At 31.6% G+C, this 19200-nt stretch overlaps 1 protein-coding gene across 6 annotated transcripts in view; it reads right to left on the bottom strand.

The window, feature by feature from the left end:
• LOC106872134 (protein Gawky) overlaps positions 1 to 19200 on the bottom strand; it is a 116742-nt gene that overhangs the window by 26770 nt on the left and 70772 nt on the right. For 4 of the 6 annotated variants that reach the window (XM_052965656.1, XM_014919006.2, XM_052965657.1 and 1 more), the window contains 7 exons: positions 18407 to 18529; positions 13880 to 14026; positions 12326 to 12412; positions 11769 to 11826; positions 9429 to 11228; positions 6602 to 6663; positions 4268 to 5904 (listed from right to left, as the gene is read on the bottom strand). In XM_052965656.1, the coding sequence (XP_052821616.1) occupies positions 5422 to 5904; positions 6602 to 6663; positions 9429 to 11228; positions 11769 to 11826; positions 12326 to 12412; positions 13880 to 14026; positions 18407 to 18529 (2760 nt within the window). In that variant the 3' untranslated portion in view covers positions 4268 to 5421. Of the gene's footprint in view, positions 1 to 3066; positions 5905 to 6601; positions 6664 to 9428; positions 11229 to 11768; positions 11827 to 12325; positions 12413 to 13879; positions 14027 to 18406; positions 18530 to 19200 lie in introns of those variants that run through there. The other 2 variants (XR_008263464.1, XM_052965658.1) reach the window with 2 other exon arrangements.

The raw sequence follows: 19200 nt of genomic DNA, 5'->3' as shown, positions 1-19200 counted from the left end.
TATATATATATATATATATATATATATATATATATATATATACACACACACACACACACACACACAAACACATATATACAAAGAAGTGCTCATGTCAATGACAGAGACAAGACATAAAAATATCTAAATAGGTTTGTACAAAACAAGCCACAAGAGGCAGCTTTGAGTTTTAGCAGTAGCTGTGGCAGTAATTATTATTAATATTGTGGTGATAAATCTGCCTCTCTAACAGCAAGTCATAATTAAGCAGGTGCAAGGTCTATTCAGTATATTTGGGGTACACAGACAGACACACTGACATTTTGCAACACACATACATGTAGATTATATTTCACAAACACATATAGAAATGACATACTTTTTCTTTTTTATTAATTATAATAGGTTGTTATTGGGAAAGATACGACATACAACACACAGCCCGACTGGCAAGTTAACAAGGCCTTTTCACATTGATTGTCGTATAAAAAGAGATATAGAGGGAGAGAGAAGAGAAAGAGAGAAAGTAATGACTGCAAAGGGGGGGAAAAATGGTAAAGAGAGAGAGGAATATTTCAACAGACTCAGCAGTGTTATTTATGTTTTTATGAGTGTTTTGTGTATTGTTTTCATCAAGCTGCCACAAGCCATTTCGTAGCAGAAAAGGGTACTGCGTTGTTTAGTTGGTTTCAAATAGGTTTTTCATTTAAAATTTGCTTTTGTTAATCATAAAGATGATGATATAGTCATTATTTTAATAATAATAATAATTATTACTATTATCATTATAGCTAGTATGATAACAATAATAATATGGTTTAAATATATTTAATTTTTTCTTTTTACTTCTAAAAGAAAAGAAAAAAAAAAGATTTTTTTTCTTTTAAAATACAGTAATTTAAAAATCAATCAATTTGCAATGTTTTCCTTTCTACAGCTACTTGGTTCATTGTTTAAATTGTTATAAGTTATATAATCAAAATTACTCACTTTTAAATTACAAATCTATTTTAAGATGAAGTTTTTCAATGACTAACAATGAATGAAATTAATTGATTTAAAATATTTTGATGATGAAGGAGGAGAATGACCATTTGTCCCTAATTTCTTTTTCTTTAAGAATTTAAAAGTACTAAGATGCATGTATATATGCTATACATACATATACACACACATGTATATACATATTTATATGTGTACATATATCTTATGCATACAAATATTCACACATATCTATGACTTATGGATTTGTTCAATCATCTTTTGTGTAAGTATAAAATAGTCCAATAGACTCAAGTCAAGGCAGCAGCATAATTAGCTTACTCTGATAATGTATCTTCAAATGTTACACAAGGCCAAAAAGTTAGTTAGAAATCAAAATTGAAATCATGAAATGCCACTTATAAGTATGGATGTGTGCATATATATATATATAATATATACTTTTGTTATTTACACCACCTGTCCTCGTCTGTTGTTATTTTTTGTATATTCTCCCATATATATATATATATATATATATATATATATATCTATATATCTATATCATCATCATCATCATCGTTTAACGTCTGCTTTCCATGCTAGCATGGGTTGGACGATTTGACTGAGGACTGGTGAAACCGGATGGCAACACCAGGTTATATATATATATATACACTGCACATACATACATGTGAGTGTGTGTGTGTGTGTGTATATATATATATATATATATATATATACACACACACATATACATACATATGTATGTATTCAATCAACTGAAACCAAAAAAGTTGAAAGCAGAAGTTTCCATAAGCACTGTGGCTTGTTTCATCAACCAACCAATTTGATTCAAAATGACTGACTGATGAAACAAGCTATAATGTTTCTTGAAACTTCTTGTTCCAGCTGATCAAATTAAACTGACACTCTACTTCTGGTATTGAGTACTTTTTCTCCAGTTTGTTATTACTAGAATGTATTTCAATGCTTTTGGTTTTTCTTAAACTCCTTCCTTTTTTTATCTTATAACTGATCAAAACTGTTAGCTTGAATTATTTAGAAGTCAAGACTGCCTTTTTGTTTATTATTAATTTTAGGGAAGGTGGAGGTTGTTTTAACTTTTTCCTTCTTTTTAAATTAAAGAAAATATCACAAAATGAAGGCTAGCAACAAATTTCACACCATTATTAAAAAAGAAAAGCAATTTAAAAATTTAAATGTTCAAATAAAAAATCAAATGAAAAAAATAAATATTTATATATCAATTTTAGTTTTACTTCCATCTTGTATTTTTGTTTTTAAACTCAATATATTTAATATATTTTGAAGCCAAAAATTAAACAACCCCAAAATTATTAATTTTAATTTTTAAAATTGCTGAAAAGTAAATTGAAATGAAAGTGTTTTTTTTAAAAATTTTTTTTACTTGTTATCTTTTTAAGGGGAGGAATCCCTGTCTATGTAATTATGAAATGCAAATAATTTGTCAAAGTTAATACAATTTATATGTGCTTAACTCTCATGCTTTGTTTCTTTAATTTGTTTGGTTTTATTCCTGTGCCTTTAGTCATTTACAGTTAAAAGGAATATTTCATCACATTGTTGCAAAATGAATAAATGATTTAACTCTCACATAATAACTTCTTGTTATTAATACAAACTAACATACACTTAAATTAAGAAAAGGAATAAGAGAACATGTAGATTCACTAAAATAATCGTTGTAAGAAAAATAAGAATGACAAATGAAGATAAGAACAGAGTTTAGGTGGTTTATAGAAATTATGAATGGCAATGTGAATAGCATTACCAACCCCCTCTCCCTACAGAAAGACACCACATTTGATAATTTTTAAACATTGGTTTAAAAAGTAAAAAAAAAAAAATTTGATCAATACTGGCAAATTCACAGAGGAGAATGTACAGAATAATATGTATGTGTGTGTGTGTGTGTGTGTGTGTATGTATGTATATATACACTCACAGACACAAAATGTATTTGTGTGTGTGCAGGTGTGTATGTACATATACATACACACATATGCATACATATACATACACACGAACACATACATATACATATATCATGGAAGAGCTTACCTCAGAAAATACTAACAGCATTTTCAGCTTTTTTTAAAATCTGTAAACAATCCTCATGTTTGCTTTTAGAAAGTTTTGGATTAAGCAACTTGTTCAGTTCTATAATTTAGCAGCTGAAAAGAGGCAGATTGATAATTAGAAATAATAATAATAATAATAATAATAATAATAATGATAATAATTTTTAAAAAATGCAGAGATCTGGTTAATTATTTATGAAATTTTCTTGTACCCTACCAAAGATTTTGCACCCACATTCGATGCATATTTCAAACAGTTGAATTTAAATGTTACATTCTCTGGAATTCTCCTCAAGTGGAACAAATGCAGCTATTAGCAATAGCTAGGTCAGCAAATTTAGTTTGATGAGATTTTTTTTTTGTTTTTTTTTTTATAATAGGATTTTTTTTAATGCAAGTAGTCTTATATTGTGCATGATTTTAGATTTGTGTTTGTTTTCTTTCTTAGAAAATATACAATACTTAATGAACCATGATGTTAACTCACAACAACTTACAATTAGAAGCTCTAAGCAGTGATTTTTTACAAAAATATATTTAAAAATTACAGAAAAAAAAAATGTTTATTTATCTTAATTTTAATTACAAAAAATCTTTTTGCTCTCTAAATTAACTCATTTGTAGTATGAAAAAATGGTTATGCTTTGTGACAGAACACAAACCAATCGTACATTATTTTGGCACAGACAAAATATTTTTAGATTGTAGTCAAATTTCAGAAGGAAACAAAAAAAAAAAACAATAAATAATAATAATAATGATAATAAATAAATAAAAAATAAAGTAAAAAATAAGAAAAACATTTTCTCATTATCAGCTATTTTCTGTATCACCACTCTAAAGACTGTCATTGCAAACATTCTAAACCAAAACAACTAGCTTCTAGTCTGTTGGTTTTAAATGTAACAATAATTTGGAATTGTTTGATATTTGGAAATTCTTCAAAGATATTTACTGTTTATTTAGTATGTGCTTAAAAAAAAAAATGTAAATTGTTGATCAAGTTTCAACTCAATTAAAATTACTGTTAAAATTTTTTTTTACCCTTTGGTAACATTTTAAAAGAGTGGAAAAAAAAATAGATTACGACGAAAAGAAAAAAATATCTATGATGGCAATATAGTCTAAAAATATTTTTCACAAGAACATAAAAATTAAAAATTGGCCATATACTTTGTATATCAAGATTATTAATTAGTTTTCTCTCTTTTTTTTTTTTTGTTTGTTTTGAAGAAGCAATACTTGTTCTTTCAATCATACATACCTCCTTCTTTCAATCATACATGCTTTCCTTATTCTTTCAATTACACAGAGTTCCTAGATCTTTCAGTCATACATAGTTGCTGTTTTCTATATTTTTCTTCTAATTTTTTTTTTTTAAAGTTTTTATTTTTACCCACCTTGGTTTTATTACATATGCATGAAGGTAAGAATCAACACCATCAGAGTAAGCATAAGCTCTACATCATTTCTCTCATTCTCACTCATTCTTTCTAATCTTGTAATTTCTTCACTCAATAGGATTTGTGTCTATATACGGCTTTGAACAAGCACCGCTTTCTGCTGCCAGCAGTTCCTAGCTGCTGTTGCTGCTGTAGGAACTAGTTATATCTCCATTGCATTGGACAATAAAACTAGGCATAACTTCAAAAGATTATCACATGACAAAATTTGACTATTTCTGGTCAACTTTAACTGTCACTTTTTTGGGGAATGGGGTGGTGGGAAAGTTTATAATATATATATATATATATATATATATATATATATATATGTATATATATATGTATATATATATATATATATGTGTGTATATTTGTTTTTCTTCTGCTTCAAAAACAGTTCATACAACAGCTGATTGCACCCGATTCATAATTTATAATATAATTAAATGACTTTTCAAATTAAATTTCATTCTCTATAATGCTGCATGGTTATCAGATCTTTTTTTTTTTGCTTTTTTTTTTTACAATGTTTTTTTTTCTTTTAATATATAGAAAGAAAAACAAAAACGAACAAAGTATGAATGAATATGTTGCCATGAAAGCTACGAGATCTGGTTTCACAGAGGAGATTTAGTTGTTTCATTATTTTTGTTTTTAAAATAACAAGTGAAAGGACAAGGGGTTATGTTTATGTACGTGTAGCCATTTGGGTAGGAGTCAGATAAATAAGAAATAAAAACTAGAGATCACAGAGAGAGACACAGACAGAGACAAAGTGATAGAGAGACAAGACAGACAAATATAGTACAATGAAGATAGTGTGGTGTGAGTTGGATGGAGGAAAAATAAAAGAATAAAAATTTTCACAGGGTAGGGAGAAAAAAAAAAAATCACATAGATTCTCCCCCCAGAATATTGCCAAGTAAAGGAGCAGAACCATGGTCATCCATTGCAACTCCGCCCCAGAGGCTATTGTTCCACATAGTGTTCCCTGGAAAACCTCCAAATTGAACAGAAGCAGGCATGTTCCAGTGATTTTCGTTGCGGCTGCTGTAGTGTGGAGGTGCACCAGGTTGTGGTGGGGGTGGAGGCCGATAATCTGATTGAGAGGACTGCGACCATTGACTAGTGGATGGGGGTGCTGCTGAAGTAGTTGAACTTTGCTCCACTAAGTGGTTAGCCTCGCGTTCTGAAACAAATTCAGCTAATATGGTTGTGTTTCCAAGAACACAAGTATTCAAAGCCTTTTGAGCCTTCACTGCTTCATCTTTGGATGAATAACGTACAAGGGCTTGGCCATGGTTGAGGCTAAGGTAGAAAAATTGCAGAGGTCCATGTTGTTGGCACAGAGTTTTTAAAGTAGAGCCATCAATCTGGAATAATAAAATAAAGAAAAAAATAAATAATATTAATATAGTTGCAATATTTAATAAAAAAAAAATTAAATGAAAATATTTTCTCTTGCAAAACTGTATCAGGTTAAAATAACATTTCACTGCAAATGAATAACTGAATATTCACTAACTGGAAGAGAAGTTATATATATATTTTCAATATTTTATAATGTTGCCAAGATTATCTTACTTTATATTTTTATTAGAAAAAAAATTTATACTGATTTCAAACAGCACATATTTGTGTAAATTTCTAGAAGGAGTTCCATTAACATAGCTAGTTAAATATTATAAGCTTCTGTAGGACTACCTTCAAACATAACATTGAGAGAAATTGAAGGATCTAGAGAGATTGCAATATAATAAAACTTTCTAATACATTTAATATTCATTTTTCATCAGGTTTTCAAAACCTGAAATAATTGGTTAGGGAAGTTAAAACAACAAAACTTTATTAAAGTTTTCTCCATTTGCCTTTAAGAGAATAATCTGCATATAGCTTAATATGAAAACATTCAGATGCTATCAAAAATATATACTTGAGATCAAACTCTAAAAATAAACTATCAAATTAGGATTTATACTTTGTAAGGATCATATTATTTAAATAAATTTTACTTTTACTTCATTTTGACAGTCTTATTGATAAATGTATAGAAATAAAAGAAAAACTGACCTGGGGAGTGAGATTCCTGAGGACCAACCAGTTACTTACAACCCATGATGCGGACGAGTTGACTGAAAAGAACAATTATAAGGAATTGTAAAAAGAGATCTTAAAATATAAGTTTAAAATGTCTCCTACCTACAATAACTTTTGATAAACTATAAGAAACTACTTTTATGAAAAAAATGTTCTCAAATTTTACAATGCAATGTTTAAAAAGAAAATAAACATGGATACATATTAATTTTGAAATAATTCTCAAGAACTGTATTAAAATTATTTAACCATTTGCAACTGAAACAGAAGTATTTAACCCTTTTTTTTTTATTAACTATTATGATAATTCAAATACTAAAGGGTTTAAAAAAAAAGACTCTTGCCTCTCACTGGATTAACATTCATAAATAGCACTTAATTTTTTTAATAAATTCTATTAGAACAAGATTTATGCAAAGCAGGACTCAATAATTTTTACAGGGAAATTTTTATTCCACACCTTTTGTTTTATAATGTTTTTAATATGACATTCCAAGATATTAACTCAAAGCATTTCTGCCAAATGTTGAGTTTTTTTATATAAGGATTTTGATGAGGTAAAAGTCTATTCTTTAACTAGCTCTAGTCACCAGACTGTATACAGTAGTGCCTTTAACTGTTGAGGTCAGTATAATTAGCTAAAACATTTGGATATATGTTTACTTAACATCAGGTGATGACAATGACAAAAGTTAACTGAGCATAAAGGAAGGAATCAATATGAATCACTCTACTGCTAGGTATTTCCATTTGAGGAACCAATTTCTTGCCATTCCAAACTGACACACACACGGTGGTGGCAGTTGACCTTCAGATCAAACTAAGGTAACAACATTATTGGTTTCTTGAATTGCTGATACTATCTATTGGTTGAAAGTCAGTGTCAACTTTTTGGTGACAGAATGGGATTAAACTCAGAATGCACAGAGCCAGCACAGATGTTGCAAGGCATCCCAGTTAACATTCTAACAATTCTACTAATCCACCACTCTTGACTTGGTACAATTTTTTTAATCTACCCTGAAAGGATGAAAAACAAAGATGATTTGAACTCAAGGAACAGAGAGGGATAACAAATACCATAAGGTATTCTATCCAACAGTTTAACAACTCTGTGGATTTTCCAATGCATATACATGTCATTGCCTAAGGTACTGCACAGTGGAGTAAAAACTTCTTAACCACAGCCATGCCTGCTCCAGTTAAGTTCATATAATATAGAGACTTCTACAGTTTTATTTTACTGTTTTCAGAGAGGAGAAAGAGAAGAGTGCTTGTGACCCTTGTACAGGCTCTGAGACTGGTGAGAAGAAAGAAACAGGATTCATGGGTTGTTGCAACAAGAAGAAGCACACCAAGATGTCACTTTATCCTCATTGAGCAGACTTGCTTATGTATACATATATTTAGTGAAAGCACATGGCCTAGTGGTTAGAGTGTTGCACTTGCAATCATGAGATCATGATCTTGATTCCTGGACTGGGTGGTGTGTTGTGTTCTTGAGCAAAATACTTCATTTCATGTTGCTCGGTGATGATTTTGATCAAAGTTGATTTGATGGGAGGGAGTGAGCTAATGTGTGACACAAACATTTGATCACCATAAACAAATCTGTGTTTTTGCTCAGCAAAATATTGTGGAACCTCTATCTACTGTCTAATAATGGGAGAGTCCATAATATATATATATATATATATATTCTTTTTTTTTGATTTTATACTTTTATATCTTATTTCACCCTCTTTCAAAATTTGTACAGCTGTATAACTGACAAAAATAGTTCTGAAAAGAAGATTCTTTTTATGCCATTCGTTGAAAGGTCTTGGAGAATTTTGACAGCATGTATAGAGACATCAACAATCAAATGCAGAAAAATATTCAAAGACTATCATATCAAAGAAAAGAAAAAACAAAAAAATACCAAGTTGATGAACAAATAGGTTTCTGATTGTTTTTAGGAGAATGATAACATATCTGCCATTAATAAAACTCAAACAGAAGCAATATTCCAAATGGCTAGTAAATTTGTGATGAATTTATCTACAAGATAACCTATTTATAACTCAATATTTTTTGTTCTTTCAAAACTCTTGAAATTTGATCCTTCAATAAATATCTGATAAAACTTCTTTATGAATTGAACCAAGATATGTAAAACAATACTCAACATTTCTCGTGCTACAATTGATTACAGAGGTGAGCGAAACCATCCTCTATTCCTGCTCACAGTGAAATGGACTTGTCTGTTGAAAGATAAGTGTCTTGGTCAGAGTAGGTACTACTGCACTTTCAACAGATTAATTGATTGGTGACTTAGCAATTAGACATCTTTTACAAAAGCATAATGTAACATAACATTTACTTCATGCTTTATCAGGAAGGGTAATACTCATGACCGTTGCAGGGCTTCCATGACATTGAAGGGATGGATATGTAGAAGAAATCATGAATCATGTGTTGCTGCAGTTGGAAGACACCTGTCATAGTATCAAAATTATCTTTATCGTTGAAGTACATAAATTTCTGCTGATACTCTTGTACTTTGACCTCCCAGCTACATTACCTTTACAGCTCTTATTTGTTCTATCAGCTATTTTAAACTCCAAATAGATTACTGAATATCTTATTTTAATACAATATTCGAAAACATCAACCAAGTAGAAATAGAAAAACCTAGTTGTTAACATACTTAAAAACACCGAATAAACAAATATTTCTTCAAAGCAGTTTGAAAACCATAATTCAAATTAACATTTAAAGTAAAGGTTATTTTTGTTTTCAAGAGACTAATGACACTAACCTGAAGGGAATGGTTCAGTTGATCTTCCAGACCAAGATACCTGACGGCTGCCAGGAAAAGAGCTGCTGTTCCAGCTGGATGTGGATGCTGATGTAGTTTTGTTATGAACAAGGCCTGGTGGAGGGCGAGCAGAATTTCCACTAGATTTGGGTTGCAAAGGCACACCCCAGACCTCAGAAGTGAAGCTGGTGGGAGTAGTAACAGAATCAGCTGAGCTCCAATTCTTTTGAGTTCCACCACAAATTGTTTGAGATGAATTGCTTGTCTTAGGGAAGTCTTTCATTGGCCATGATTCTGAAGTAACAATTGAACCGGCTTTGGTAATACTAGAGGAAAAGTTATTCAAGTAATCATCTTTTATAGTATTAACACTCAGTGAACGAGAAAAACTTCCTGGAGTGATATATGGATCATCTTCCACACTTTTAGTACCAGTAATTCCTTGCCAGGGCTTACCAGGGACAAATTCTGGAATCATATCATTCAAATTGAGTGCAGATGAAGAGCTAGCAGATTGAGATTCCTTCACTTGAGAAATGTCTTTGGAAGATTCAACTTGACTATTTGTTCCAATTGGAGATACATTGGGCCAATTTTGGGATGAAGTTGTGGGGGCATTTGACCAAGTTGAATCACTGAGGCCAAGACTCAAGTCATATCTTCCTAAATTTGAAGAAGACATAGAGTGATGGAGAGGTTTGGAACCCACAGCCTTATTCATCATTGGATCAGGGGGAATATTGGCATCTTTATCAGGAGAAGGACGTTTCCACTGGTTGAGAAGACGGGACTGAGAGCAGGTGGATATGGATATGTTGGTCATATCATTCTGCAAGGGTGAGAAAGCCTCTATTGGTTCAGGTATATTTTGAGGTTTGGGAAGATTTTGCTGGGCCTGAGCTATTTGCTGCTGTAGCTGCAGCATTTGTGTCTTAAATCGATTGATTGTTTGGTCCATTTGCTTTTGAGTGTGACTGGCATTCCCACCACTACCATTTCGGTTCTGTTGCTGTAGGAACTGCTGCCTTGTAACAAGCTGTTGCAAGCCTGATTGCATTTGCAGAAGTTGCTGCAAAAGAAGGAGCATTGGAGGAGGCAATTGCTGGTTTAGCAATTGTGGGCTAATAAGCCCTGCCTGGACGGCCATTCGAAGCTGTTGCAAGATTTGGTGCTGTGCTAACTGCTGTTGCACAGTGTTAGTGGTTGGAAGTTGGTTGTTACTTCCAGCACCACTAGTGTTGCTCCCTCCTGCAGTAACTGTATTTCCACTAGCACCAGGGTTATTAGTGCTGACACTAATACTACCACCACTTCCACGACCACCTACCGGTCCCTGTGTAGAGTTTATTACTTGTTGAGGATGTGATTGCACTTGAGGAGGTGTTGCTGGTTGATGTTGTTGCTGTTGTTGCGATGGCTGTGTTTGAGGGCCTTGGCTCATTTGTAATGATTGTTGTTGTTGCTGCTGCTGCTGCTGCTGTTGCTGCTGGTTCATTTTATGCAGAACTTTTTGCTGAAGGATAGCATTCTGATTATTACTCATAATAGGCTGGGGTAGACTAGAGATTGCTTTGTGAGGGAGTGTGTGTGACTGATTGGAGAGCTGAGATTGAGCAGTTGGAAATGGAGTATTTTGCATGGAGATATTAGGCACAAAATGACTACTGTCAGACTGACTATCAGATATGTCATCATTTAAGCCACTAGCTGTATCAATAATTCCAGATAATTTGCGTTTGGAATCCATTTGGAATACATCCTCATCTTTTTTCATAGCTGTAGCACCTTGTCGCAAATCAGCTAAAAGTAAATAAACATCATTTATTAAATAGATAGAGCTAAAGAAAATTTACAAGTCATAAAACATAAGCCAACCAAACTAATTAAGTAGAAAACTAGAATCTAATCAAATAACGAAAATCTTATCTTCATTATACAAATTTCAAAGTATAATTAAAATATACAAAATTAGAATAGAGGAATGTATAAATCAATTACAAGCATTGTATTTCTTAGTACTTAAAATGAGTTTCTTTTCTTTTTAACTGACTAGCTGTTGGTGAAGTAAAAAATATCCCAATAAATAGGAAACTTAGAACATATAATGATTTACTCATGGAAATACTTTGTACTATCTGTAGTTGATATATTCCCAGTGAATGTATTGTTTTGAAGTATATATGTTTTGATATCTCATTTAAAACCAATTTTATAGTCATATATTACAAATTTTGAGACCAAAATGCTCTTGTTAACTATCTGTATATCTATGTAATCTTCATATTATTTATATTAATAGGTCATAAATTAATAGAAAATCAATATTTGATTTAGTCTTACCGAGGGCATTATCATAGTTCATGTTATGGCTGATCAGGGCAGTTTGGGCATCATCTCTCTATAATAATAAGTTTCTTTTATTTACAAGGGTCCAAAGCATTGAGAGTAATACAAAGAGGCAATACATAAAAAAAACTGGTTTATAGAAAGTAGAAGTTAACAGAAACAAAAGAAATCAACAAGAAATAACAAGGTTGGAAAGGGGAACAGTAGGGAAATAAAACTGCAATGCAATACATTTTTGGAAGAGAAAAATTAAGGAAAAAAAAGGTTGCACTTTTAGTTTGTGAATTAAACTTTCAAGCTAACACACAGTATCCAATGAACCACACACAACTTCAATAACTGCTGATAAATCATATATTTGGTCCTCCATACAGAGAGACATGAAAAATGCATAAAATTAAGGGGAGGGAAAGTTAACTTTTTTTTTTTAAACTCAGTCAATCAACAATCCTTAAATACTCTGTAAGATTGATAATAAGGAAAATATTTAGCTGGTCTATGAGAGCTAGCTTCAGATATTCCTTTAACAAAATAGTTTAATGAAAGCTTACCTTGAAACCCATGTCAGTGAGTTGCTGCAAAAGCTTCACTCTCATGAGAGGAGCTTGGCTACCACCACCGGGAAACTTGTTAGCACCCTGTAAAAATGAAACATTATTATTTCTGCCCTACAATATTTAATTGTAATTGAGAAAGAAAATTTAGCTTTGAATTATAACCAAATAACCAGTGTTTGTTTGCATCTACATGGATGTTCATGAAAACTATGTCTATGTAAATGAGTTTATCAAATCTTAATCCACAAAACATTATTTAATGTTTTAGTGGCTAGCAGTGCAAAAGGTATCGTGTAGTAAAAGTAACTGCTCCATGTATAAAAGAGCTACAAAACAAAGACTGGTCATCCTCTGCAGAGCTAGAAAATATATCAGCAACAAATAACAACTAATCTTCCACAAATTTCAGATGACACCACAATGGAGCATTGCTCTTACACCCAAGATATTGATGCTACTGCTGCAGCAGCAACATACACATGTGCACACACACAGACACATCTTAGACTGCATCCAAATAAATATTACTTGAGTGATTGGCATGGAATCACAATCACACTCCATACTGAACCACAAATGTGCTACCTCTTTTCTCTGTATTTACAACTATTTCTACACTAGAATCTGCTCCTTGAGAGCAAGGTGCCATTTCCACTCAGGCAGCTCTGACTCACTCATATCTCCACCATTTGTCACCCATATTCTGTCTTACTTCCCCGGCCTTGAAATAACCACTTTAGCATGTCTTTCTCTTCAGAATGTCACGTCAGTCCTTACTCACACATTTTATTATTTTTTTTTTTGCAATAGTTCAGGCAGAATGTTAATGGCATCAATCTCACTAGCCTTGGAGGTCTTGCTAAGGCTACTGATACATTCACTTCTTTCCTCAAAACAAGACAATAAATATAATTTCTAAACTATTAGACTAGCTTTTTTCTTCTTTACTATTTTGATTAATCAAATTTTGCTGCCTCAATCATAAGCCAATGAAGCATGATTCAATAGTTTAGCTTTCATTTCAAATTTTACCAGTGCTAATTAAGCTTTTCATTTCACAAGAATTCAGAGATATGTGGTAAAAGTAGGTACTGTAATATATTGGAAAATATGCAGCTTTTCCTATTTTTATTTTCTTTTTACATCAACTTTTTTCAGGTTAACATACTCTTATTAATTCAAATATTTTAAGTGCTTAGAATTTGATTTTTTCACTTTAGTAAATATTTATGGCATTAGGAAGGGCATCCAGCCATAGAAACCATGTCAAAGCAGACATTAGAGATTGGCACAAACCTTTGGATCGCTGGCTCCTGTTGAAAGGCTTGACCCATGCTAGCACAGAAAACAGATGATAAATGGTACTGCTGATGACAAAAAATAATTTTTCTAATTTTATCTGAACTTTTAAGATAGTAATAATATTAAGAGCAAAATTCTCTCACAAGGTTCAAAAACATTTAACTTTTTGGACTAATTGTCTAGGGCCTCAGCTTTCAGCTAATATATTTACAATGTATTAAGCACTCTCTACTTGAAATTGCTTACCTTGAAATTATTCCGTTTGCCTTTCCAACCGGGAGCACTACTCCATGAACTATTTTCCTGAGGTCCCTCATTCCATGTGCCCATGTCAGCATCATGCCAAGCAGTATCAACATTAGGATTACCTATACTGCTATCTTCATTCCAACCCTGTTGTAGAGAATCATACTCAGAATGTTTAATGTCTGAGGCCAACAACTTAATATGGAAAAGGAAGAAGTAATAGCAATATATCAGCATTTCTAAGTGGACATAATGAAAAATGTAAATTAAACATAATCCTTTTTGGGGGAAACTATTCTAACAATTTAAATTTACCATGATTAAACAAAAAAATACACACAGCAGTAAAAAATGAAGTTAAAGATGATGTTGAGAGAGAAAAAAAGAGAAAAATAGAAGGAGGGAACAAGACAAGATTTATAGTCTTCCCAGGCTCTTAGAAATGAAAGAGTTATGTTGTTAATGAAAACATGTTAGTTTAATAAGATTATCATTGAACGGCAAGCAATACATGACATCTGACAGCATAGATTATATTTTTAGACTTCAAAAATTTAATAGCAATTTATATTGTTGAACATTTGGAGAGTGGAAAATGAACTAGCAAAGAAAATTTCTAAAAGCTAGATGCCCTTCTAGATATGAATTTCTTAGCAAAAATATGAGTGATACATATTTTCCAGCTAATTAAGTAAATAACATAGTATGATTGAGCCTAACAGTTCAAGGAAATGTATGGTAATAGAGCTAGAATTTACTAAATAACTTACTCACCAAGTGTCAAGTAAAAACAAAAAAAATCTATAATCAGTAACTTTTGAATTTAAATTAAAGAATTGTAGTTACTTAGATATTTGTAGCTCTGCTAGGACACCAAAATCTCTTTTTACCTATTCATTTTTTAAAAATAGTAATGCTTCTTGTTTTCCACAATTTGGTAACCAGCATTGGTGTATTACTGCCCCTCCATAACTTAGTGGTTTGGTAAAAAGTGACCAATAGAATAAGTACTTAGCTTAAAATAAGTACTGGGATCAATTCGTTTGACTAAAAATTCTTCAAGGTGGTGCCCCAACATGGCCACAGTCAAATGTGTTAACAAACAAGGTGTGTATATATATATATATGTGTGTGTAGTGCTTGAATATCCCAAAGAACAGGGGCATCTCATTCAAAGGCATTCTCAACAGATTAAGATCTTATGACTCTTCTTGTTTTTGCTAATAGTTTCTCATGCCGTTTCAAAGCTTACAGTACTGGAGTTGGAAACAATAAATAAGTTTACTTAATATTTAAATATTTCATTTCTCTAGAAGATTTAGAAAAATGACCTTATAAGCAATCAACACTTGATTTTCATGATAACAAATTTATAGAGAGTAGTCAATCCTAGAGTTGTAGAAGCATGTAGCTTCATCGTCATTTAACGTTTATGCTGGCAGGGATTGGATGGTTTAATAGGAGCTGGTAAGGCTGCATCATGCTCCATTGTCTGATCTGGCATGGTTTCTACAGCTGGATGCCCTTTATAATGCCAAACACTTTACAGAGTGTACTGGGTGATTTTCACATGGTACCAGCACTGACAAGAAAAGTTTCATTTCAAGTTTCTGAAGACTAAAGAAGAAACAAGACTACGCAATAGTTATTGGAAAGGTATTTTATATTTTGGGAGTGCTAACAGCACCATCCAAGTGGGATCACTGCCAGAGCAGTGGTCTTGATTCCGTGCCAGTGGCACATAAAAAGCCCCATTTGAGCGCGATCGTTTCCAGCTTTGCCTTACTGGCCTGCGTGCCGGTGGCACGTAAAAAGCACCCACTACACTCTCAGAGTGGTTGGCGTTAGGAAGGGCATCCAGCTGTAGAAACTGCCAGATCAGATTGGAGTCTGGTGTAGCCATCTGGATCGCCAGTCCCCAGTCAAATCATCCAACCCATGCTAGCATGGAAAACGGACGTTAAATGTGATGTACATTTTCCATTATCATATATCAGTGGTTACAAGTTAGAATTGAAATAAAAAACCGAATGAAGGTAATTTCAATTCAGTTTTATAATTACTCATAGATTACAAGTCATTTGTAAGATGAGAAAGCCTTTCTTTTTAATGTGAAAGAAATGTTTTCAATGAATGCAACTTTCCTACAAGAAAAAAATGACATTTTATAGAATTTTAAGTCTTCTTTTTTTAATACTAATTTACATGTAGATTTATCTTGTTTGTGTTCTATTATGTACTAATTACTAACCTTATATGAAAGCTGCTTATTAACAAGACATAGTAGGCACAAATATGCACTGAGTTTTAACATATGATGAAACACACTAGATGTCCACTGCCTTCATTTCTGAGAATGTCTTCCAGCACAAACAGTGAAGATCATTCAAGTGTCAATGATATATAAATGTGCCAAGGAATTCTAAGTAGAAGTAAAACAATTTTAAGGAAGCAAATATTTTGTGAAAAAACTTCCCTTTTATTTGCCCCCAAATATTTGGAAGTCTTTCTTTTCCTCATGCGATACAGTTCTAATTAGAGCAAGCAAATGACACATGGTGTATAATTTAGTCAGTAATTTCTATTCTTTTACCTACCACACAACTCAATCGTATCAGTCTTCAATAAACACTATACAATGTATGCTAAACTATTTTCTAGACAACACCGTTGTAAATCTTCATATTAAAATCCACTGTCATCACAGTGTTACTACTCAACCATTACATTCTACTCTACTGTCTTCAATGTTCCTATATATTCATTACAATCAACCCCATTATCTTCAGTGTTACAAATCAGACAAATTACACTCCATTGTCGTCAGTGTTATTACTCAGTCATCATACTCTACTTCATTGTATTCAGTGTTACTACTCAGTCACCACCCTCCATTGTCTTCAATCCTACAACTTACTCATCATATTTCACTCCATTGTCTCCAGTGTTATTCAGTTGTCACATTTTACTCCACTGTTTATACACAACTACTCAGTCTACCCATTCCAATAAATAGTTTCCACATTCCACTTCTCTATTTTCTGTGCTACTACTCAGCTGTCACTCTAAATAATTGCCCTCATGGAGCTACCACCCAGTCATCACACTGTATAGTCTTCACAGTGCTACAAGTCAGTTGTCACCCTCCTCAATTGTCTCAAGATTGCAGCTTCCTTGTCACATACTATTGTTTTCATAATACTGTTACTATTCAGTTGTCATGCCATACTTTTCACACTGACATTATGGAGTAGTCATAATACCTGACATTACACAGTTGCAACAATCAATAAATGATATAACTCATTTGAAAATATGATTTTAATGTAGAGAGGAGAAACTGGAAAGTGATTAGAAAGAAATCAAGAGAAATAATGGTAGATATAAATACATAAAATGGAGCTATAAGTCAGATAAAAAGATAGTCCTTAAATAATAATTTATTTCAAAAATATAAACATTATTCTTTTATCTAAATAATTAAAACTTTAGAAAATAATAAAAAAAAAATGAAAGCATGAACAAATTTTCTGTAAAATTTGAAAACTGTTTCATTAAATTTATGTAACTATAAAACTTATGATAACAAAAATATTGCAACAAAAGCCAGAAATTTCAGTTTTTAATTTGTTTTGGAAGAATTTTGATCAATACAACCCTCCCAAAGTATAACAATATTATCTGGAAATGTAAATTTTAAAAAATTTTAATAATTCTGCTACTACTTTAACAATTTAGAACAAAAATGTCCAAAAGAAAAAATTTATAACAAAATAATTTAAAGTCCTAGTAAAATGATTGGCAAAACTTTACATATATAATATAGCTATATATTTATAAAATGTCTTATAACTATTTGTTTACAAATTACTATTTTGATACAGTGTATCTTTTAAAGGGATTTTAAAAAACAAAACAAAACAAATATAATCTAAAAGATATCAAGATTTTGGTTGTGTCAACAATATTACATAACAAAGAGTATTGTCACAATCAGCAAAATGCATGATAACAGTAATTGAAAATAACACATTCAGATAATCACCATATTTACCAGCCATTTTGAATGTGATTACACATTTATTCTTACAGCTTACAAAAAAGATGATTTCTTTTATTAACAATTACAAAACTAATAATATTTATAATAATTATTACTGTATTCAAAGTAATAAAAAAAAGAATAATAAAAGGGAAGGACAAAAAATATTTTTTATTTAATTGAAGAAATTAAACAAAAATGCTCAGAAGAAAAATCTGCAAATTGTTTTCCAAATTTTTTAAAAACCTATTTATTTTACTACAATAACCAACCCCAACAGAAACATCCGCTAAACTAACTTCTGAAATGTTGATGAAAATATTCAAAGCCAATAAAACTATAAATGTGGTTTAAGTTTGTTGATGTGATAGACATGAGAAGGCCTAACATATATGTACACGTCAGCATATACAGGTTTATTGTCTTAAAGAAGCCAGTCTCTTTGGTAGATTGAAATATCTGTTTCCAAAAGCCTTCTAACTCACCTTTCTTTGAGGATTCCAAGAATTTATGTCATTATCATGCCAGTTAGGTGCTGGTCTATATTTGGAAGCCATAGCTGCAGCCCCCCATTGTGTGCCACCGGTATCCCAACCATTAGATTTTGCCTACAAATTAGAGTTGAAATAACCTGCAATTATCAGTTCAATAGAGCTCTTTTCTAACAGTATCATAAAGTAATGAAATTGGTTTGACAGAATTTTCATTCACTGAGCAGTGAAATTTGGTGAATTATTATTAAGTTTGAAATCTTATGGTTGACTGATCATCAGGGATTTACTTTCTTTCATTCAAAATATTCTGACAAAGTATAAAAAGTTTTCAATCCAAAAGTAAAGAAAAGATTTGCCCTCCAATTTTGGAAGATTAAGATCTTTTTATTTTGTGGGAAACTTTTGAACCCTTTTGTCATTGAATGTTACTGCTTACATATTTAGCAGATAAACCTGAAATAGCAATCCAATTCAAAATGACTGAAGTGTCCAGATTTCAAATTTGGACATTTGTGCACTTTCATGCATCTCAAAAACGTAAGTGCTTTCAAAACCTCACATTCACAAAACAGTTAAGTGATGTGTAAGAATAGAAGTAACTGCAATATGTTGAATCATAAACAGTTCAATCTGAAATGGTTAAATAGCACACACACATATATATATATATATTTACAGGTACAACAAAAAAGAGAAATTAATCCTATAAAAAGAACACATATTAGTACAACAGATATACACTGGATAAATAAATGTTACAAGTTATCAAATTTTTTATAAAAATA

This window comes from Octopus bimaculoides, chromosome 2, assembly GCF_001194135.2.
Source record: "Octopus bimaculoides isolate UCB-OBI-ISO-001 chromosome 2, ASM119413v2, whole genome shotgun sequence".
Lineage (NCBI taxonomy): Eukaryota > Metazoa > Mollusca > Cephalopoda > Octopoda > Octopodidae > Octopus > Octopus bimaculoides.
Note: the sequence above shows the minus strand (reverse complement) of the source record. Positions and strands in the feature narration are given on the sequence as shown.